This window comes from Daucus carota, chromosome 3, assembly GCF_001625215.2.
Source record: "Daucus carota subsp. sativus chromosome 3, DH1 v3.0, whole genome shotgun sequence".
Classification (NCBI taxonomy): Eukaryota; Viridiplantae; Streptophyta; class Magnoliopsida; order Apiales; family Apiaceae; genus Daucus; species Daucus carota.
In genome coordinates, this window is record NC_030383.2 from 775,671 (window position 1) to 797,286 (window position 21,616).

Here is a 21,616-nt window from a genome sequence, read left to right on the forward strand (position 1 = left end):
ACAAAAAGAAATTTTTGTAATAATTGTAAAGTATTCTATTATGTATACGTACGTGATGTTCCAGGTGTGTTTTAACCAAACCCAGAGCAGCTCTGTTTTTCATCGGAATAAGGGTTCTAAACCCTAGTTTTTGAACACCCCGCTCCCTCCTTGACATCTGCTTACAGCAACAACGCAAGCCACCAGTTTTGCAGCCTGACCAGCCAGTTTCTGATCTCTTCTCTTCCGCAGCGATACAGTTTTGTATGCAGGGTGTGCACGTTTTTTTTTTTTTTTGTTTCCTCTGAATCAACACGAAAAAACAGAGCTCTGGTCGATTTCCTTGCAGGCTAATCTTGGTGTATATGCACACGGAGAATTTACAGTTACCTGCATCCAGAATTCTTTTCTGTAACCACCTGCACGGCCACCCTTCAGCAGCAATATTCTGTAGCAGTACTCCATCACAGCAACACAAGTTGGTAGGCTCAAAGGTCGCAAATCTGCCGGCCAGTTTTGCCGCTAGCAGGCTACTGCTTACAGGTCTTGTATGCACGTCCTCTCATCCAATTCTGCAGAAGCTGTTAGCCTAGACATTAAACAGAGTTCTATTGTCGGTTCTCGTGGTGTTCACCATGACTCGTAGCTCTGCACTTGTTTCACCTCCGAAGAAGAAACAAAAACAGAGCTTTGAAACGGAAAAGCCCGCTATTGTCAAGTACCCTGCAGTCAAAACCAGTGGAGACACCCAACGGAATCTCTATGCAACATTATCCAAACGTCCGGTGTTCCCCAACAAGTATGTTGATTCTGATGCCACTTATCGCTTGAATATCACCAAAGAATTGACATATAAGCTTGCTAAAGTTGGATGGCGTGGTTTGTTATTGATGGATGAACCTTCTTATTCTACCCTTACCTATGAATTTCTGAGCTCATTCACGGTGACTACAGAGGGTTTGTTATCTTTTCGGATTGCTAATACAAATCATCAGATCACAAAAGCTCAACTAGCTAACATGTTTGACTGGGAGTTAGTGGAGCCGCAGCAACTTCCGGTGGATTATGCTACCCCTTTTTGGCTTAAAATCACAGGGTTGCCTTCAACCACAAGATATATAGCTCACGATGCTTATGCTTCTGATATTATAAGTCATTGCTATCGCTATTTTGCTCGACTTGTCTCATACACAATCTACGGTCGCCCTGAGAGCAACAACAAAATTCGATCCGGGGAGCTTGCTTTGTTGTATTATTTTGACGCAAAAATTCCAGTGGATTGGACGAGTTTATTGATTGAAAGGCTATTATATCAAGCTAAAAAAACTACAGGTGCTCTTGTGATAGGAGGATTTGTTACTCGAATTGCCGAGAAATTGGGAGTTTTTGATCGTGGCACGACGAGTCTCAAAGTCGTGGAAGGATGGTCTCCTAGGATTGATACTGAGTATGTAGTATGCATGAAGATGTTAAAAACACGACCATATAATCCAATACCTCACAAACGCCTTGCGGTGGCGCCTTTAGAGGAAATCGAGCTTCCAGCCTTAACACTCGAGCAACAGGTTGATGAGCTAAAGAAAAATCAGGTTCAAATGATTCAAACTCAAGAGAGAGTGGAGAAACAATTGTCTTCCATGGAAAAACAATTGTCTGACATTGCTGCTTCTATTGCGAAACACTTTTCACACCATGCATCTTAATCCCAGGGGAGTTTTCTTTCTTTTCTTTATAGCGTAGGTCTGGTAATTTCTATCAGTATGTGAGTCTATTCTATAGTTTAATTGTTCATTGAGGACAATGAACCACTTTAGTGTGGGGATGGGGTCTCAATGTCAAGAAAATCAAAAATCAAAAAAAAATTATATATTAAAAACATCAAAAAAATTAAAAAATTGAAAAAATTATATATTGCCATGTCTCAAATTTAGGAAATTCATGTTAGTTGCATTTAATTTAGAGCATATAGTTAATTAATTTGACATGCTTTTAGGTTGCACTTGCATATTTCATGAAAGTATATAATACCGAGTCAATTTCTCGTGATGAGCTTATTTGCATAATATCTTGGTTAGTAATCTGGACCATATGTGATGTTTTGCATGCTTGGAAGTTGCTTGTGCGGAAATTATAATGACACTATTTGATGCTCTAGAGACAAGACTTAGACTAGCCTACTTCTTGAATCTTAGCCATGAGTCAAGCGTAGAATTCTGACTATTCCCTTTTGAGCTTAGAGTATGTAAATCTTATGTTTGGGAAAGCTGTGGGAAGTATATGCCTTTCTTAGAAAAAAAAAAAGAAAAAAAATATATATAAATATTGCAAATAAAGTATCAAGTACTCCTTTGAGATCAGCGGGTGGCAAATTCTGAAAGGGACGACCCATGTACATGTGCTGGTATTAAGCGCGATTGTACTAGAAATAAATCTTTCTTGGTGACTTTTCACTATCCTTGGTTACTGGAGAATTACTTGACTTAAAAAAAAAAACAATAATTAGCTAGCGAAATCTTATGGTAGTCGTAACTCACTTACCCTGAGAAGCGTCCCAACCTTAGATTGAGCATGCAAGTAGATTCAAAAAAAAAAAGAAAAAAAAAAAGAAAAAAAAAGATGTATAAACATATATAGGAGAGGCATAAAAATTCCCTTGCGACCCTAAGCTATAGTTGACTCTAATGCAATGGAGTGTTTAAGCATTGTTCTGATTAATGACTCATGTTTAAGACTCTGTTGAAATTTGTCAGTCTATGTTTTGTTTCATTAGAGAGCATGTGGAGCACACACGATGCACTCCGTACTTGTAGTGGAAGAGTTGCTTGACTAATGTGTGAGATAGATGAAATTCTTGATTGTTGCTTATTCTAAGGATTATCTGTTGACGAGGTTGATACTTTCATGATTGTATTTCATGTATATTCATTTAGTTTGCATTCATATTAGTTGCATATCTGAGACTTGGCAGAAAAATGGATTTTGTGGGTAAATTCACTATAAACCCTCACGAGACAAAACTCGTCCTACTAGGGCTGCCTAGGGGTTTAACGGCTTGTTGCATACGCTCAATGCAATCGTGTCATCTACGAAAGTGGTGCTAGTTAGTTAGAACTTAGTTTATTTCGCTTATTTGCCCGAGGACGTGCAAAAGCTTAGTGTGGGGATGTTTGATAGAATATATTTTTATATATATTCTATATGATTTTATTCTCATATTTCATTATATTTTGCACTGATTTGGATTTTTATTAATAGATTTTAATGTTTTATTGTAGGAAATAAAGAATTTCTAAGTTGAGAAGGATTTGAGCAAAAAGATCTATTTTTGGAGCTAAATTCTATGAAAAATCGGATTTGTTGGGCTCTACCCGGTTTCTGCACTGTTCGGGCCATATCTTGAGTTCCGGATGTCGGATTTGGATGATCTTACAGCCCACGCGAAGCTTGGGAGATTTTCTTTAATTCAGAGATAGCCCAAGAAGCAAAATCCAACTGGAAAAGCCCAGAAACAGAGAGGAAAAGACAGCTGCGAATTTTGAAGACTAATCCTACTTTGCTTTGGAGTTCTATTTTAGATATTGGTTCAAAAACATTAAAAACAATTATTATTATTGTAGGAATAGAAAAAGATATTATTTTAGTTTTTATTATTAGTTGGGAGAAAAGGAGATATATAGGACTTACGTTAGTTAGGTTTGGGGCTATCATCTTCCTCCTCCCGTAGACACTGCAACCTTTTTGGGTTTTAGCTTGGATATTAAGTTCTTGATTAATACAAGTTTAAGGTATTCTTATATATTCTCTCTACATGTCTTTGATGATTGTTTATGTTTCTTCTATTCTTAGCATGAGTGAGTAATTCTTTTCTAGGGCGTAAGGAGAATCCATGGTTACACCATAGTATTGGTATGATGTTCACAGTAGTTTGATTGATTACAAGTAATTCTAGTCGATATGTTTTAATGCTTAATTTCTGTAATTGGCCAATATCATTGATTAAGTGTATGCGAATAAGGGTAATAAATCGAGAGATAAAGTACCCATTAGAGGCACACATACGATTAGCCGAATGAATGTGAATGCGAGAGCATCATTGGAATTCTGAGAAAGTTAATACTCGAGAGAGATTAACACATGTTCTAATTACTTGATCAGTTTAATTACTAAGAGTTGTTAATTGTGTCATCATGTTTCGAGAGTGTTAGTACTCGAGAGAGACTGACATACTCTAGCTACGTGACCACTTTTATCATCTCAGTTTAGAAGCCAGTTTGGTGTAAGCATGGTGAATCCGATTGCCCTAGACTTTTAGTTAATTGATTTTAAAACATATTTATTTGCATTGTTAGTTATATAAAAATCTTCAAAACTCATCTTTGTTATTCCGGAAGCAATTTGCAATAATTAGATTGAATTTCTTGAAACCTGTCTCCCTGTGGATACGATCCCGTACTTGCTAGTCTCTGCTAATAACAGACACCGTGCACTTGCGGATATTAACTTAAAACGCATCATTTAACATGAGCATGAAACTCTCCGAATGTGAGGCCAAGTGCTTGAACGATTGCAACTGCACAGCGTATTCAAATACAGATATCCGAGATGGTGGAAGTGGATGCTTGTTATGGTTTGGTGACTTGAATGACATCCGAGGCTACTCTGAAGATGGACAGGATCTTTTTGTAAGAATGGCTGCCTCTGAATTAAGTAAGTAATCTTTTCTTCGAGCTAAAATCATTAGGTATAACTTCAATATTTTCTTTTCGGTACAATTAGTTACATTCAACAATGATATACTTTTACTATAACAGGGAAAAGCAAAATTTTCCGAGGAAAGAAACGCCTGAAGATCATACTAATTCCGGTGCTTGTAATGCTAACAGTAATAATAGGCCTTTTCCTGTTGTATGTGTACAAGACAAGATGGCAAAAGAAAACAGGTAATTTCGATTAATTTTTTGGCAATTACAGAACTGGTAATCCGAACTTAATCTGAACTGGTAGTCTGAATTTCGTATTTGCAGTAGAAGTGAAACTGCAAGTGAGGCAAGACTTGGATTTACCTTTATTTGGCTTCACACAAATTGAAAATGCCACTGATAATTTCTCCGACGACAACAAGATTGGCAGTGGTGGATTTGGAACTGTATACAAGGTCATCTATTTCATACTTTTCATGCACAGACTTCAAAATTTAAGTTTCCAGATACATGAAGGTATCAACATCTACTAATTTGCAGGGGATCTTGGAAGAGGGATCAGAAATAGCGGTGAAGAGGCTCTCGAAGGATTCAAATCAGGGAGTTGAGGAATTCATGAATGAAGTTGCCTGCATTGCTAAACTTCAGCATAGGAATCTTGTGAGGCTTCTCGGGTGCTGCATTGAAGAAGGGGAGAGGCTCTTGATATATGAATATCTGCCTAACAAAAGTTTAGATACTTTCATTTTCGGTATGATTCAAATTAAACCTTCTCTGTTATTTTTTTTAAGATTGTTTCTTTATGAATATCAAATTAGAAGTAGCAGACTTGAAATCTTAATTTGGCATATGGACAGACAAAATATCGTGCCAGTCATTAAACTGGCTGAAGCGTTACGATATCATTATTGGTATGGCAAGGGGGCTACTCTATCTCCACCAGGATTCCAGACTCAGAATCATCCATAGAGATTTCAAAGTCAGTAACATTTTACTGGATCATGAGATGAACCCGAAAATTTCAGACTTTGGATTGGCTAGAATTTTCGGAGAGGGTGAAACTCAAGGAAGCACAACTAGACTAGTTGGAACACAGTAAGAATTCCTACAACATTTCAACCAAGTTCTTAGGATTTTATTTGTTGAAACTAATACCGGTAATCAACATTTCCCATGTAGCGGATACATGCCCCCTGAGTACGCCATTGATGGATCATACTCGGTTAAGTCTGATGTCTATAGTTTTGGAGTATCACTTCTAGAGATAATTACAGGGACGAGAAACAGAGGTTTTCATCATTCAGATCATAACCTTAATCTTCTCGGACACGTAAGTAAGCCTTTGGGAAATGTTATATCCAGAGCAAATTTTTATATCCAGAGCTGAAAAAACATGAAAAGATGAAATTTCATTTGTTGTTATTGTGTATGCACAGGTCAGTTTTGTCTTTTCATGCTTGTTTGCTCTGGAAATTGAAAATTTGCTCTGGATATAACATTTTCCAAGCCTTTTTATCAGCCTGATATAAGTCCTTAGTCTTGTGACCTCTATAAATTGGCATAAACTTTTTTTTTAGGTATGGAGAAGCTACAATGAATGCAATCTTTGGGAAGTAGTCGACAGTGTGATCTTCGAGTCGGATAATCAACATGAAGTGTTTCGAGTTATTCAAATCGGATTATTGTGCGTGCAAGAATATCCAGAAGATAGGCCAGACATGTCATCGGCTTTCAGAATGCTGACTAGCAATGATGCATTGCCTGTTCCTAAACAGCCTGGATTTTTCTCGGAGAGAAGAAGCCAGCCTGAAACAGACTCTTCATCAAGAGCTTCTACCTTGAACACGATTAGTGTGTCGTTTCTTTCACCGAGATAGTGAATTCGTTTGAGTTAATTGCAAATCGCATCGCGTGATTCAGGCAAACTGCTGTTCTTGTAATAAGGCATGAAAATGAGAACACATTCCTAACCCAGCTTATTATCTCATGTCTGAGCAATCTCAGATTGGTTTTATTTTTTGTGTAAATCGGAATTTATTTGATAAGGGTTCGAAATTGCACAACAATAAAAATTCCGAAAATCAAAAATATCAAAATATAACTAAATATGTGTTGATAATCAAAATCATATATGAATCAGTAAAACGGTAATATACGTAAAATCAACATAACCTGAGAGTTAGGACATTAAAGCTGAACTCAAGTCAACAAGACAACGATCATTCGAGATTCGAGTGTGAGGAGTGCCGTGTGTGGGCAACTCATTATGCCTTCCAAATATCTGGGTATTGGCCTCCATTATTACAATAGTCATTATTATCTGAATATTAACGATATGAAAAAAATAGTTTCGGCCTCGAATATTATTTATTAACACTAAATCGTATATTTGGATTCTGGCGTCTGTTAGGGTTAAAAGAACAAAACTCTCTACTTGGATTAAAAAACTTTTTGCTAGAGTTAAAACAACAAAACGTTACACCAAATAATGTTTTCATCCAAAATTAAAAATACTAGATTATCAACGTTAATAATTGGTATTTAGGATCATTTCTTCAATTATGTTATTTTGAGCATCATCTATGTGTTTTGTGACATCCGAGACTTTTCTCGGATATCTGTACCAGGCTTTAACGCAACATTATCTTGTACTTACTCACAGATGTTAATTGTTTGCTATTCAACTGGAAATTGTACAAGTGAAGAGTGACTAACGAACATACAACTTGAATATTCCGTTCGCCTTAATATCACCAAGAGATAATTACAATTTTTTGATTTTATTAATTCTGGCACACATTAAACTGGGCCTCCTTGACTAGTTGACTTGGCAGTTTGCACATATGATTATGAATTCAATTCTATAATAATCTTCACTGTACAAAGTGTTTCACTCTTCAGGAAAAAAACTATGGTTTCTTCAACCATGGCAAAGCATCAATCTCCTGAATCCTTCATTTTATTCATGATACTTGCATTTTCAATATCTTCTGCTTCTGCTGCAGCAGCTGCTTCCAAAGAAGCTACCACTCTTCTTGAATGGAAAGCCACCCTTCGTACCCAAAACATTTCAGTGTTAAGTACATGGACTCTTTCATCCAATGAAACTTCTCCATGCTCCACCTGGTATGGAGTTTTCTGCAACAGCTTTGGTAGTGTTACTCGCTTAAATCTCTCGATTTCCGATGTGGTTGGAACACTCTACAGCTTCCCCTTCTCCTCTCTTCCGAGCCTCACACACATTGATTTTGCAGTTAATCAGTTTTATGGTAACATTCCACGACGTATTGGTGAACTTACCAAGCTAGTTTACCTTGATTTGTCTGTCAATCAATTTTCCGGGAAAATTCCTCAGGAAATTGGGAAGCTGAGAAATCTTGAAGTTCTCCACATATTTGTGAATCTGTTGAATGGCTCAATTCCTCAGGAAATAGGAAACTTAAGCTCTCTTGTTGAACTTGCTTTGTATACTAATTATCTTGAAGGTCCCATTCCTGGTTCTTTCGGAAGGTTAAGCAACTTGGCTTATCTTTCTCTCTATGAAAACCAGCTGTCAGATTCCATCCCTGGTGAATTGAGTTCTCTTCTCAATCTTGTCGTGGTTTTCTTGGACACGAATCAACTGAGTGGTCCAATTCCAGCCTTCTTCGGAAACTTCACAAACTTAGAATATTTACATCTCTTTAACAATTCTCTCTCTGGTTCTATTCCTTCAGAATTAGGCAACTTGCAGCTCCTCGAGAGTCTAAGCCTTCACTCAAATCATCTTACTGGCTCAATCCCCGCGTCATTAGGTGATCTTCACTCGCTAAGCCTATTGCATCTCCACCAGAACAGACTTTCTGGAAGCATACCCAGAGAAATCAGTAGGATCACTCATCTACAAGCGCTTGACCTTTCTAGCAACAGTCTGACAGGTGGTCTTGAGCAACTATCGTGGAATTATATGTCGTTTATTTTTCTTGAACACAATATGCTCAACGGATTGTTGCCTAGCTTCATCTGCAATTCAAGCGAACTTGTCATCCTCAACTTGTCTTATAACAACTTTAGTGGTGAACTGCCCGTTTGTTCAAACGACTTGTCTTACAATCTCTCAGTTTTTGATATGCGGATGAATAACATTGAGGGAAACCTTCCAGCAACCTTATCAAATTTCCGTAAGCTGAGAAGTTTATGTTTGCAGGGAAATAAACTCGAAGGAAAAATTCCTCATTCTTTTGCTCAATTTGAGTACTTAGAAACTCTTGATCTCGGAGAAAATCAAATAAATGATACATTCCCGCAGTGTTTGGAAGCCCTTCCGAATCTCCAAGTGCTTGTTCTGAAATCCAATAGATTTCACGGTGTGATTAACCAAAGCTCTGAAACAGAACGCCCTTTCCCTAGCCTGAGAATAATTGATCTCTCGTACAACGAGTTTTCAGGTCCACTACCATCAATATATTTCAAGAACTTCAAAGCTATGATGAATGGCGGAGTAGATATGATAGACCCTAGTTATATGGGGAGCTCATATTACTTTGATTCCACGACTCTGATAATAAAAGGAGTCGAATATATTCTGGTCAGAATTCTAACTGTTCTCACAGCCATTGATCTATCTCGGAACAGCTTTGAGAAAGAGATGCCTGAATATATTGGGAATCTTCAGTCCCTCCGATATCTAAATATATCTCACAATCTTCTCACAGGAAGCATACCTTCAGTGATCGGAAATTTGTCAGTGTTGGAGTCTCTAGACCTGTCATTCAACCAACTCGAAGGAAAAATTCCTCAACAGCTCACTGGTGTGTATACGCTGGCACGTCTAAATTTGTCTCACAATGAACTTAGCGGTCATATTCCACAAGGTGCTCAATTCGATACATTTGATAATGATAGCTATGTTGGTAATTCGGGGTTGTGTGGGCATCCACTGGATAAAAAGTGTGAGCATGATATTGGAGAACAAGAAGAAGAAGATGAGGGGGAGGACGATGATAATGATTTCTTTTTTAGCGGTTTTACTTGGGAAGCTGTGGTGATCGGATACGCCTGTGGAGTTGTGCCAGCATTTATCGTCGGATACTGGATGTTGCTGACAGGAAAGCCAAACTGGTTGCTGAGTTATATTGCCAGAATTCAGGCTCACGCGATGAATCAAAATCTACTAACTTGACCTTCTCATCAAATTTATTCGTTAAATGATGATTGCAAGATGGTTAGCTAGCTTAGTTGAGGTATTTGTTTGCTCTGGAATGGCCTGCAATGGTCTGGTTTCTCATTAACAGACCGTATGACTCTCATGCTACTTCCTTCATTCGCAAAGGCAGCTCACTTGTGGGTAAGGTAAGATCGCGGTCCCAATATCTTAGTAGTCCAGGAATAGTAGAATATTCACAATACTAAGTGTGATATTGAAAAAATGTATGTTAGCTTTAAAATTTGTATATTGTGCTGCTGATGCCAGGCATAAAATTTTGCAGCATTCTGTATCATCTACTACCATTTAGTCATAAAGTTTCTATGATATGATATTAATGTAAAGGGTCATTGTAGTGTGTGTTTATAAAGATTTTTGTGCATGCGTCACCTAACTAAAATGTTGTAAGTGTGTACTGAAAATCTGTAATATTCCCTGGCAATGTTTTCATAGTATATAAAAGTGGAGCATATTTTCATAATGTGATATTCTTCCAGGAATAAACTTGCTTTGTGTATGTGTTATTGGAATAATACTCCGTGTTGTTGTTTAACAGTTGTTCAATTCATAACTTATCACCAGTTAGAAGAGCCGAACACATATCGGTTCGGGACAAGAGAAAGAGAGATCTGCCTCGTCAGATATGGGCTGATCAATTAAGTTTGGACATGAGAGCCTTAAATCTCACGGGTGATATGACATTAGATAAGAATGATTGGAAACGGCGTATTAGAACAGTTGAGACTAGATCTCGTGGCTTACAGAGATTACGAGGTTTATGGTATTATGTTTTAAGGAAAGGGTTAAGCTTAGTTCACGGATGCATTCACGATTGGCTTACAGAGATTATGAGGTTTATAGTATTATGTTTTAAGGGAAGGGTTAAACTCAGTTCACGGATGCATTCGCGATTATCAGAACTATTTAGGTAAGTCTCATGTGAAGAAGGCCATGAGCTAAAGTATTATGGGGCCGTTTGAGTGAGTTTAAAATAAGTGCTTATTGCTTAAAATAAATAAGTGGAGTAGAAGTTAGAAGCAAGATAAGACTTATAAGTGATTAAAGTGTTTGGGAAATAAGTAGAAGCCCTGAAACAAAAGCTAGCATTCCTAACTTTTTTTAAGTGCTTTTTGACTTCTTACACAAACGGTACGAAATAAGTGCTTCTAATTTATAAGTCGAGAAATTCGGCTTAAAACGGGAGCCAAACACCCACTAAATTCTTATTATATCACACACTGTATATTTATTGTGCACTAAGTCGGGGTTTTCACGGAATCAGCCTCTCTACTTCAACCTCTCTACTTCAAGGGTACTTGCAATGTGTTGCAATGATGTGATTGCAGTTTTTCATTCATTTATCTCTTTCTGTAGATATTTATCTACTTCGATCTTTTGAAGAAAATTTATTTGAGTTAGATGGGCCTTAGGTACTTTTAAATCATCATCTAAAATAGGATAATTAGTGATTTCAAATAATTATTTAAATAAAGTTATATTCCAATTCAAAATAAAGATTATTTTTGTAAATGCAAATTTTCGTATATTATTATAAATAGATTATTACGAAAATGTCGATCAAATATAGAATGAATACAATTTATGCGTACAATTTTAGATAACCTTTTTAAAGTCGACTTTAGACTCCCTTTTTTCTAATTGTCCTCGTAATAAATTAATAATAATCTAGTGTCCGCATAACTAAAATGATCAAAGCAAAACTTCAGACCAAGGCAGCCACTTGAAAAAGGTTGTAATGAGGACATTAGACGATGAACTAAAAATATAATACCACTTAATTCTTCAACCGGAGGGCAAATTACAGAATGCACAGAATCAAAGAGCCCCTACTGGTACTAATATTATATATCAGCAAGTAGTGAAAAAAGAAAGTGATACAAAATACGGGCTAATAAATAAAAATAAAATCCTGTATTAAATGAACAAGCAACGAGTCTTACTAAAACAAAATTGTCACAAGTGAATGACAACATTTAGGCATAAGATACTGATTGGTCTACCACAATGCCCAAAAACCCACCATTGAATCATACTAGAAACATGTATTGCTAGGAAATATACTAGCAATTGCAAACACGGTAAACATGCAAGACACAAAAATCTCCGCTGTTTAAGCAAATAGAAGATAAAGTACATACCCCGCCGATTATATAAACTAAAAATATTCTTAAACATGCCAAGAGTTCAATTTTGAAAGAATATTACATATTTGGTCTTAGGTCATCCCATGAGTGTGGTTCAATTTAAGGTTTCCTTACTAAATTTAGGGCTCAAGAAAATGTTGAACTGTTATAACACCAGACCAAATATAAAGTGCCCGCCTCTAGGAAAAATTTAAGTTATCTTGGAATCCATGTGCAACAACTAAACTTTCATGCTCGTACTACTTCACAGTTTAATATATAATTGTACTTTAATCTGCAAGAGGATTCTATGTGAGATACTAGATAGCAGAGGAAGAGTCCTCTCCTGCAACAGCTACTAAACAATGACTCTTTAACAAATACCTAAACAAGAGATGGCTTAAGATGCAGCAACATGAAATCTTGATGATATTGACGACTATCACTCTCGCAGCTACATCAAGCAGCAATTGTTTGTGCAAGCCATCATATATAACCGATCCTTTAAATTGCTACAGCTGAACTTAACAGCAGTGCAATAAAGTCTACCCAACACTGGACCCGAACAACAGCTACGCATCCCTTGCTATGACTAACAGCATATTATCATTGCCGCTCAGCATTACAGGTTCATATAGGTCAGCATTCATATGTTAACTGATGCATCAGATAACTGCAGCAATGTCAAATTCGGTATAATCGCAAATCATCTCAAAACCTCACAGCTACTACCACTCCCTCCCGACCCAATGTAATATGTGAGTAATTATAACAAGACAATATTTTAGAACTCAAGGTGACTTCAGTTGATACAAGGTTTTTTAATTCTTACCAAATCAGACAGCATCAGTCATAAATTGTAAAACTTGTAGTTTGGCAACCAGCAAGAAAATTGTAACATTGTCGTATGGCAACCGGCATAAAAATGATGCCACAAACAGCAAAGAGATTGCATCAGCAACAGCTGCTACATCATCTCACCAGTCAGCCACATTTAATCTTCCCGAACAAAATCAGTACATGGTTCATCATAAGTTCAAAGTTAGCCTTTCAGAAATATAACAAACCACAGGCATGCTCAAGTTAAAATCAAAATGGTTAAAAACTGAACAGAACAAATTAATCATGAGGAAAGAAATTTAAACAATCTTAGATGGACAATCTGAAGACACCACAAACAATACCAAAGTACCAAGACTACCGCAAAAATAGCAAAAGCATCCAGTACAACAACGGAACAGATAACCTTATAAGTCAACTCCGCCATTGGTTTCTACAAATCCTCTTACATAGCATAACATGCAAATTCTGAAAAGCTTGCCAGAGCAATTCGTGCATACAGAGTTAAACAAACAGATCAACCCTCATTTATTCCTGCAGGAAAGAGAAAAGCATATACACAATCAGCCATCCATCATATAACCTCTAGCAAGTATGTTCTACTGTTCTTACTTGCTTTATATTTTTACACAAAATAATGAGCATTTTTCGAATTACCTCAGCATCAGAATTGCGAGGGGATGGGGTTCGAGAATCAGCAGCTCGAGGTCGAGGAGAAACACTTCGCGCAACAGGAGAACGTTCTTTGTGGTCACGGCCATCAGAGCTTCTATCCCTGGTAGGTGTTTTTTTAGGGGATAGGCTCCTTCGAGGACTGAGGCTGCGCCTGGGAGAAGCGCTACAAACCAACCGAAGTAACATTAGTAACTATAGTACAATTGGGAAAAAATCACAAATTAGAGTAGAATATGACTACCTTCCTGGAGACCTGCTCCTACTACGCCTTGCATCATCATATCTGCTTCTTTCACGGTCTTTACGATAATCTGGGCTTATGCTACGATTTCTGCTTCTGTGATGATAATCCCTGTCCCTTCCACGGTATTCACGGGAGGATCTGTCCCTACTTCGACTACGACTTCTCCTCCTGCCCTTGTCTCTATGTTCATCTCTGTATCTGAAAATGTCCTCGAAAGAGTTAAGCAGTGGAATATTAACTATCAAAAACTAATATATCCAATGTCAAAGCACGCTGTGAATTAATTTTACTAGAAGTAATAGTTACACATGCCCTGTCAAATCTTTAAAGGTAAAAAAAAAAAAGGGGGTTACTCAGCACTTGCACATATTCTTATATGTTTACAGAGAATTAGGGTATCTTGGTAGCAAATGCTGCATTATGGAAGTGACTACAAGGTTAATTATAATTTTTGGATTCCAAAAAAAAGGTGAAGGGGAGGGTACATATCTATATCAGCAAATTATACTAACACTTGCTCCATAATTTGAGACCAGAAAACTGACTAAACAGAACGTCAAATGCCAAGAAAGTTCCTGTATACGTTCGGTGAAGGGACTGCTACTCTGCTTCTGAAGTGGGTTACAGGGTTTTCGCTATGGTATGGAGTAAAGTCCTTCCTTCGGCAGATTTCTGGTATAGTAATGAGTTGAATCCCGTTTATACACTCCACTCCAAATATGCAGAAGTCAATGTTGAATAATCCTTTTAAACCATACAAGGCAAATTTTGGCCAATTTCTCAAGCTATAACATACTAAACTCCAATTAGTTCATAAAAAATTATATTCTGCTAGCAATATATAAAATTGATTTGTATTTAAACATGCCAAGCTCTCTACTTAACATATTTGTTTATCCCCTCTTATTGTTCATATGTGAACATTATTATAATGAGAAGAAAAATAGTAATATACATATTATCTTCAGAAAACAACAATCAATACCTTGGCCGAGGACTGCGGCTCCTTGACCTGCCCAGCTTCTCCACTGGTTCAAGAATCCTGCCTTTGGAGCTAAAATCCAAAACCACAGATACAAATTGAACAGATCTAAAAATTACGGAGTACAGTAGGCAAGCTACACACACACAAGTGCACAAGTCACAACTATGATAATAATTACATGGGCAGACACTGCATTGTGACCCTTGTCGTTTTCTATCACAGATGTTCTTTCACAGAATGCAAATTACCCAAGAACCTTAATAGCTTAATGGAAAAGACAAAAGAACATACACAGTCTGATACATATTTATAACTTACTCATACCATTCAATTTAAACTGCCTCAAAATGTGCAACTTTCAATTTATGAACTACATATTGGATGCTTAAATATTAATGCCCACAGCAGCATCTAAAAATATTGACAAAACTACAACTTTTTTAAAGAAATGCACTACCCTTGACTCATGTTTCTTTCGGGTTCATAAAAATGAGTATCCACATGACAGGTTAACACCCGGGTGCTGGCTCTTTCTAGTACAAATCGGGATGAAAATGCCCAAATAAGCACGTAAACTGACCCTTTAGGAAGGGCCCTTTATGGCAATTTAAACGCAATAATATCATGTGCTTTTATACCACACTTTAATATCACCATTGGATAAACCTTTTCCAGTTACTAGGCTGTAGAAACGCACTCAATTTAACATTAAACGACTTTCAAATAAATTGACTTTGTATACACAACAAAAAAAATGTCATCCTCATCTTTTAGTAATATTAAAAAGATTAATGCATCATGGGGAGATCAAATTCCTGCAGTCCAACTCTGTCCAACATTTCACCGCTTGGTCAACTCTTTCATTTGTTTTTTTATAGAAACACTATATAACATTTACTAGTGCTAAAAAGGCCTTCGTTTTAGGGTACCTCAAAAATTGTCCCAAAAAGGCCAATTCTCTTAGTAACTGCCAAACAAATCTAATAGGCATACTTATTATATGAAGAATATTTCTTCTCGAGAGCATGTGATAGCAAAAGATACAGAGCTAATCTAGATAACATAAAAAAATTGTAACTTCAACAGAGCCTTATTACAACATAGACAACATCTATTTCTGTGTGTGAACTTTCGAAAAAATGTACATTTCTCATTATAACCAAATATTGCAACATATCGATACTAAGAATTACAAAAAATAAACTTACATTCTTTCAGCATTAGGTCCATACTTAGCAAACTGGACCATTATTTCCCTCCCATCAACAACTTTTCCTAATATAATCAATAAATCCACATCAGTCATAAAAAACCACATCCAGACGACAATTACATGTAATCACCAAAGCAAAAGAGGCAACAAAACTCACCATCAAGCCTTTCGACAGCCTTCTGAGCCTCATCAGCGTACTTATAACGAACAAACGCAAATCCCCGTGAATCACCAGTCCTAAAGTTCAATTTACATAAATCATACATAACAAGCAATTCACACACACAGATACAGTATTACCAGTCTTATAAGGATTAATTTATATGCAATTACACGCATCAATTAATTTACAATTAAGCCTACATAGATAAACATATAAGGGGGTGGAGAGAGAGAGAGAGGCTAGAGAGAGAAGGAGAGGGGGAGAGAGAGAGAGAGAGATGACCTCCGGTCACGAGGAATGAAAACATCAACAACCTTTCCATACTTGTCAAACAAAGGAAACAAATCATCAGCACTAGTACCTGAAAAACACAAAACCAAAACACAACTAATCAAATTCAATCGCATGAAAACACACAATTGGGCAAACAATTAGGGCTCCTAAAGAGACGTACGGAAAGTGATGTTGAGCACGAGGAGAGAGTAGGTGTCCTTGATATCTGGAGGTCCTGCTCTTCCGAAGTGCGACATTTTCGGGTTTCTGAGAGAGATGAGTGAAGAAGAAGATTGGATAAACAGAGACAGATGTGTGTTTATAATTTTTGGGGCGGAAGCAGCTAGGGTTTGGATAATTATTGAGATACGTGGATTTTGCGTTTTTGTAGACGCGCTTCAATATATCCCCGTTTTTTTTTGTTTTTTTTTTTTTAAAATCTACATACACGTAAATGAATTGTATCGAAATACAATAAACCGCATCAGGGAATTTTTTCTTTCAAGAAAGTTTATCATCTAACCGAAAGTCATGCAAGCATAACTCCGGACGCTTAGACAATAAAGCTTAAATAAATAAGAAAAGAAAACCCATAAGTCCCGTAGCTTCCGGAGTATCCTGAAAAAACAAATCAAACAAAACATAAATCAACATACAAGAAAATCACACACATATAAATTTAATTAAAGTAAAATAGAAAATCTAATAAAAGCAAAACAAATATATATATATATATATTAAAAATAGGTAGAAAATAAAATAATATAGAAATATTAATTAATTTCTAACCAAAGGAAAATCCTTTGGTTAGACACATAAAAATTATTTTATTTTTTTTGGCACAATAAAAATTAAAATTTAAGTGAGGAGTAAAGGATAAAATATAATTAAATATAATGATCATCAAAATGGTCGATAAGCCATTAAAAGTGGCATCCATAATTGGAACAAAAAGCCATAAAAGGCACGATAAAGCCATTAAAGGCACAATAAAGTCATCATTGATGACACCCATAAATGGTTCTTAAATATTGAATTTTTAAAAATTAATAAAAGTAATCAATTTCCAAATTAGGATGGTAATTGATTATAACTTAAGAAAAGTTGACCAATTTTTCATAATATACAGACAACACATATAAGGAGCATTAAAACACATTTAAGTCATATAAATCAAAAACCAATTTCAAATTTAAATTTATCAATTTATCAATTTAAGATAATTCATTTGTATATAAACGGTCAATTAATTATACAAATTAAAGCACAATTTACTCAAATTAAAACACAAAAATTTCAAATTTAAAAAAAGTCAACTAGTCATTCAAAAATAACTAATTTTAAGATCTGCAATTAATACTATTAAAACCAAATAATATCCAAAATTACAAAGCTGAAACTAGAATCACGCAATAAAATTAGTCAGTCAGACTAATCAACACGCACTAATTAAGTCACTAGTGCACCAGCTCCACCGTTACTATCCAAGAACCGCAAACAATCATCATGAACACTAGCAAAAAACTAAAAATCGAACATGAAGATACATAACACCAAACGTAACTGATCCTATATATAATATAAGATCGATAACATCCATCCAATCTTTTCAAATTCGGACAAAAATAGATAAAAAAAAATTAAAATTGGATACGAAAACAACCCATACAATAAAAAATTAAAGCACACAAATATATACAATAAAACAAAAACCAATCACATAATCATAATCATGTAGATTTATGTTTTGAAAAGATCACACCTGTAAAGTATTTCCGCAAATCTCCAAGACAAGTTGTTGATGAAGGAGGTGTTGACACTGTAGATGACGTTGCGACTTGGCTCTTTTTAACTGGATGGAAAAACTTGTTTTCCCGTATATAACAATTCACGATAGAAGCTCCGGTGCGCTGTAACAAGTCTTCACTCACAATTTCACCGATTGACTCGAGAAATTGAAAATGAGACAATCTAGCATTAATATCAATATAATCCAGCATTTTTTATTCACAACGAGAAAATAACTCGCAAAATTGTATGATCAATACACCGTAACATTCATACAAAGATAAAGTGGACAAGTATTTTGAAACGACGAAAAATATTTTAGAGAAAGGACCTGGATAAGCTCCATGAGAAGGTGAACATCTTTAGAATAAAGTTCCTGAGAGAGGTTCGTAACAGCTTGATGCAAATCCTCAGTTAAGGGATTTAGTCTCCCGCCGATAGAAAACTTTGTCTTGCGTATCTCTTCAACGCTCCCAACTCATTCATGATTACATCAAAATTTAACTTCATATTATCACACTGGTGAACACCGCCAAACCGGGATTGTCATATTTTAGAGGTCGTTTGGTTCAAAAAGTGGTATCGGATTGGAATGAGAAATCAGCTTACCCCGTGTTTTATTTCACTGTTTTATGATAAAACTTTTATCGTTTTTTTTTACTAACATGGCTTATAGCCTTAGAGCAACTCTAGCAGCTTCTCTATTTGGAGTCTTAAACCAAAATATGAGGAATATGAGAAAATAATCCATTCCAACAGTGTCTTAGTGATTCCCTAAATCACTAAGAGCATCTCCGGCAGAGTCCTAACATGTTCCATAAATATATAATAAAATATTTATCTTTTAAGGGATTATTACATTTTATTGAATGAGAATTCCAACAACATCCCCTATTCTATTCCCTATTATTATTATAATATTATATTTAACTTGTAAGTAGGAGAGAGAAAGGAGGGCAAGAGGGGGAAAGAGGAGAGAAGTAAATATTTTATTCTTTAAAATAGTATGAGGAATGGTTCCACATTCCTTAAAAATGAGGAATGAAGTGGGCATCCTAACTTTTTAAGGAATGGTTAGGACTCTGCTGGAGTTGTGTTTTATGTCATATTCCTTATATTAATAGCTTAGGACATCATATAGGGAAGCTGCTGGAGATGCTCTAAGATCCACTAGCCATACCTTATCTTTAGGTAACGTCTCTCCTCTCCTAACTCTTATTTTATAATAAATTTTGAATACAAACATGTTCTCTCTCTTCACCTATTGCAATAATGGTAACTTTTAATAATAAAATAGTATATAAGGAATGAATATAAGGAATATTGTTGGAGGTGAGAATAGCTATTATTATCTTAAGTCACTAGAATCCAATATTTTATATTATATTTAAGGAATGAATATAAGGAATATTGTTGGAGTTGAGAATAAGCCCTCAACCACTGGGCTATCCAAGCTCAAACTTTTATCGTTTTAATTAACAGAGAATTCATTTTTCAACTAGAAAGTATTTATTATTTAAAATCACATTTTTTACCTCTGTCCTGCGACGACAGAGGATAAGCCCTCAACCACTGGGCTATCGAAGCTCAAACTTTTATCGTTTTAATTAACAGAGAATTCATTTTTCAACTAGAAAGTATTTATTATTTAAAATCACATTTTTTACCATCTTATTATTTATTTCTGTTCGGAGTATATATCATAATAAAATAAATATTATATAGGAGAATATTGTATGACTTCTTGAATATTTCTTACAACATTAATATAAAATGAGATTTTGACCAGTTAATATATGAAATATTCGTCAATATTTTCTGTTCTTTATTATATTTTTTATCATTTAAAAAATAATCCTTGTGTGCAGAAGAACAGCAGAACCCCAAGAAATATAGCAGCACCCGTAAAAATGCCATGAGTTTGTTAACTATCACTATTTACATGTTTTTTGAGAATTCAATCAGATGTAATTTTATAATGCTATTTAATTTTTTTTTAATAAAAATCTAAACACCAAATTTTTATTTAGCAAAAATAATTAAAAAAAATATCGTGGATGGAGAGGTCTTGTACCAAAAATTAATGTTACTGAGTGAGTAAATGTCCAGAAAAACAGCAGCTTCATGTAAAATTCGAAAGTCCACCACCTATGCATCATGCATGTACACTAACATTGTCAGTGGCAAATGGAAGAGGACTTGCAAAATTTCTCCATCCTCCCCCTTCGCCGAAACTGCTTTTAGAAAAGCTCTTGCCAACATCAACAAATAAAGTAGCATACTGTATCATGTTAATGTCTCCCGCGCCGAGTCTTTCGTCCTGCTTGTAACTTTTTTTTTCCAGGTGAATTTTTCAAATCTGTAATAATGCCTCGATAACATTCCAAATCTTTTTTCCAATCCATCCATTACATGACTACAACTAGGGTTGAGCAAAAAATCGAAAAAAAACCGTAGTCGAACCGAAACCGGTAAAAACCGGTGAAAACCGAGCCGGAAAAAACCGATCCGAAACCGAAACCGAAAAATAAAAAACCGAACCGATGTTATGGATTCGGTTCCGATTATTGATTAAAATCGAACCGAACCGATTATTTTAATAAATAAATATAATAGATATTTATATGAATTTCAAAATAATTCCAAAAAAAGAAATAACTATTTTCATTGTCTTGATTGTTATATTAATGTTAGAATTTAAGAAAAACATGTTCCGGCTGATGCTAATGTGACCTGTTTGATTTACAGATGAACTTAAAGTTGAAACCAAGCAGGATGTTCAAGGCTTTCTGCTAGTTTCAATACACCATTTTTGTTGCCCTTTTTTCCCTTTCAAATACTTGATATACTGAGCTAATCTGTTGCCACCATTTGTTATTAAGTAATTATTATAGACACCTGCTGCTTTCTGAAGTTTTAATTGATTTTAAGCAACTCCTTCCTCTGGAAGGTTAAAGAAGTGGTAAAACGGTTAGCAAAAAAAAGGAATGTCTATTCACCGCTTCGAAAGAGTTCTACTATCAACATGAAATTCACTGCAATATTTTTTTTTGGCCATGTTCAAGCTGTATTAATTCTTATGTCTAGATTACACGCATTAGTTCGTCTCGTTTGTATATTATTTTTTATTTTTTTATTTGTCGGTTTTATAACCGAAACCGAGCCGATTACAACCGAACCGAGGTTTTTTAAACCGAAACCGAATCCGAACCGGTGGTTGCGGTTTTCGATTTTAAAAACCGAAGATATATGGTTGCGGTTCCGGTTTCGCCCGGAAACCGAGCCGAACCGGCCCATGCTCTCCCCTAACTACAACATATACTTGATGGTAGCCCACACTTACTCCCAGAACGGCCAAAAAATCAAGATGTCAGGTTTTAAGCACCACTGACCAATACATTTGAGACACCCGGTGGGGTTGATTAGG

The 21,616-nt window shown here is 35.7% G+C and overlaps 3 protein-coding genes across 6 annotated transcripts; 2 read left to right on the forward strand and 1 right to left on the reverse strand.

Moving 5' to 3' along the window:
- The first annotated feature begins 2,646 nt into the window (after positions 1–2,646).
- LOC108211835 (G-type lectin S-receptor-like serine/threonine-protein kinase SD1-1) lies at positions 2,647–6,647 on the forward strand. Its single transcript, XM_017383532.2, has 7 exons — positions 2,647–4,686; positions 4,791–4,919; positions 5,004–5,134; positions 5,220–5,430; positions 5,537–5,774; positions 5,859–6,009; positions 6,257–6,647. Exons 1-7 carry the CDS (start codon positions 4,500–4,502, stop codon positions 6,554–6,556), a joined length of 1,347 nt encoding a protein of 448 aa, XP_017239021.1. The 5' UTR covers positions 2,647–4,499; the 3' UTR covers positions 6,557–6,647.
- Positions 6,648–7,522: 875 nt separating this feature from the next.
- Positions 7,523–10,156, forward strand: LOC108211988 (receptor-like protein 35). The gene has a single exon (XM_017383722.2). It carries the CDS (start codon positions 7,591–7,593, stop codon positions 9,838–9,840), a length of 2,250 nt encoding a protein of 749 aa, XP_017239211.2. The 5' UTR covers positions 7,523–7,590; the 3' UTR covers positions 9,841–10,156.
- A 1,848-nt stretch (positions 10,157–12,004) lies between these two features.
- On the reverse strand, positions 12,005–16,775 carry LOC108214908 (serine/arginine-rich splicing factor SC35). Of its 4 annotated transcripts, XR_010290142.1 has the most exons (11): positions 16,583–16,775; positions 16,411–16,489; positions 16,123–16,202; positions 15,961–16,027; positions 14,753–14,821; positions 13,765–13,965; positions 13,506–13,686; positions 13,255–13,382; positions 12,841–13,007; positions 12,393–12,681; positions 12,005–12,303 (listed from the first exon to the last, which is right to left on the reverse strand). XR_010290142.1 is itself a non-coding variant. In XM_064089635.1 (8 exons), exons 1-8 carry the CDS (start codon positions 16,656–16,658, stop codon positions 13,377–13,379), a joined length of 759 nt encoding a protein of 252 aa, XP_063945705.1. In that variant the 5' UTR covers positions 16,659–16,775; the 3' UTR covers positions 13,135–13,376. The 4 variants fall into 4 exon arrangements, 1 of the variants encoding a protein (XP_063945705.1); XR_010290143.1 differs by having other exon boundaries at positions 12,005–12,665; XR_010290141.1 differs by having other exon boundaries at positions 12,005–12,681.
- Between the last annotated feature and the right edge of the window lie 4,841 nt (positions 16,776–21,616).

Excerpts from the sequence above, each read along its gene's own strand:
- LOC108211988 (XM_017383722.2), top strand. The coding sequence starts at position 7,591 with ATGGTTTCTTCAACCATGGCAAAGCATCAATCTCCTGAATCCTTCATT.
- LOC108214908 (XM_064089635.1), bottom strand. The coding sequence starts at position 16,658 with ATGTCGCACTTCGGAAGAGCAGGACCTCCAGATATCAAGGACACCTAC. Across the intron at positions 13,966-14,752 it reads AGCCGCAGTCCTCGGCCAAG|ATACAGAGATGAACATAGAG; the intron begins GTATTGATTGTT and ends GGACATTTTCAG. Across the intron at positions 13,687-13,764 it reads AGGAGCAGGTCTCCAGGAAG|CGCTTCTCCCAGGCGCAGCC; the intron begins GTAGTCATATTC and ends GTTGGTTTGTAG.
- LOC108211835 (XM_017383532.2), top strand. The coding sequence starts at position 4,500 with ATGAGCATGAAACTCTCCGAATGTGAGGCCAAGTGCTTGAACGATTGC. Across the intron at positions 4,920-5,003 it reads AAGATGGCAAAAGAAAACAG|TAGAAGTGAAACTGCAAGTG; the intron begins GTAATTTCGATT and ends TCGTATTTGCAG. Across the intron at positions 5,431-5,536 it reads TTTAGATACTTTCATTTTCG|ACAAAATATCGTGCCAGTCA; the intron begins GTATGATTCAAA and ends GCATATGGACAG.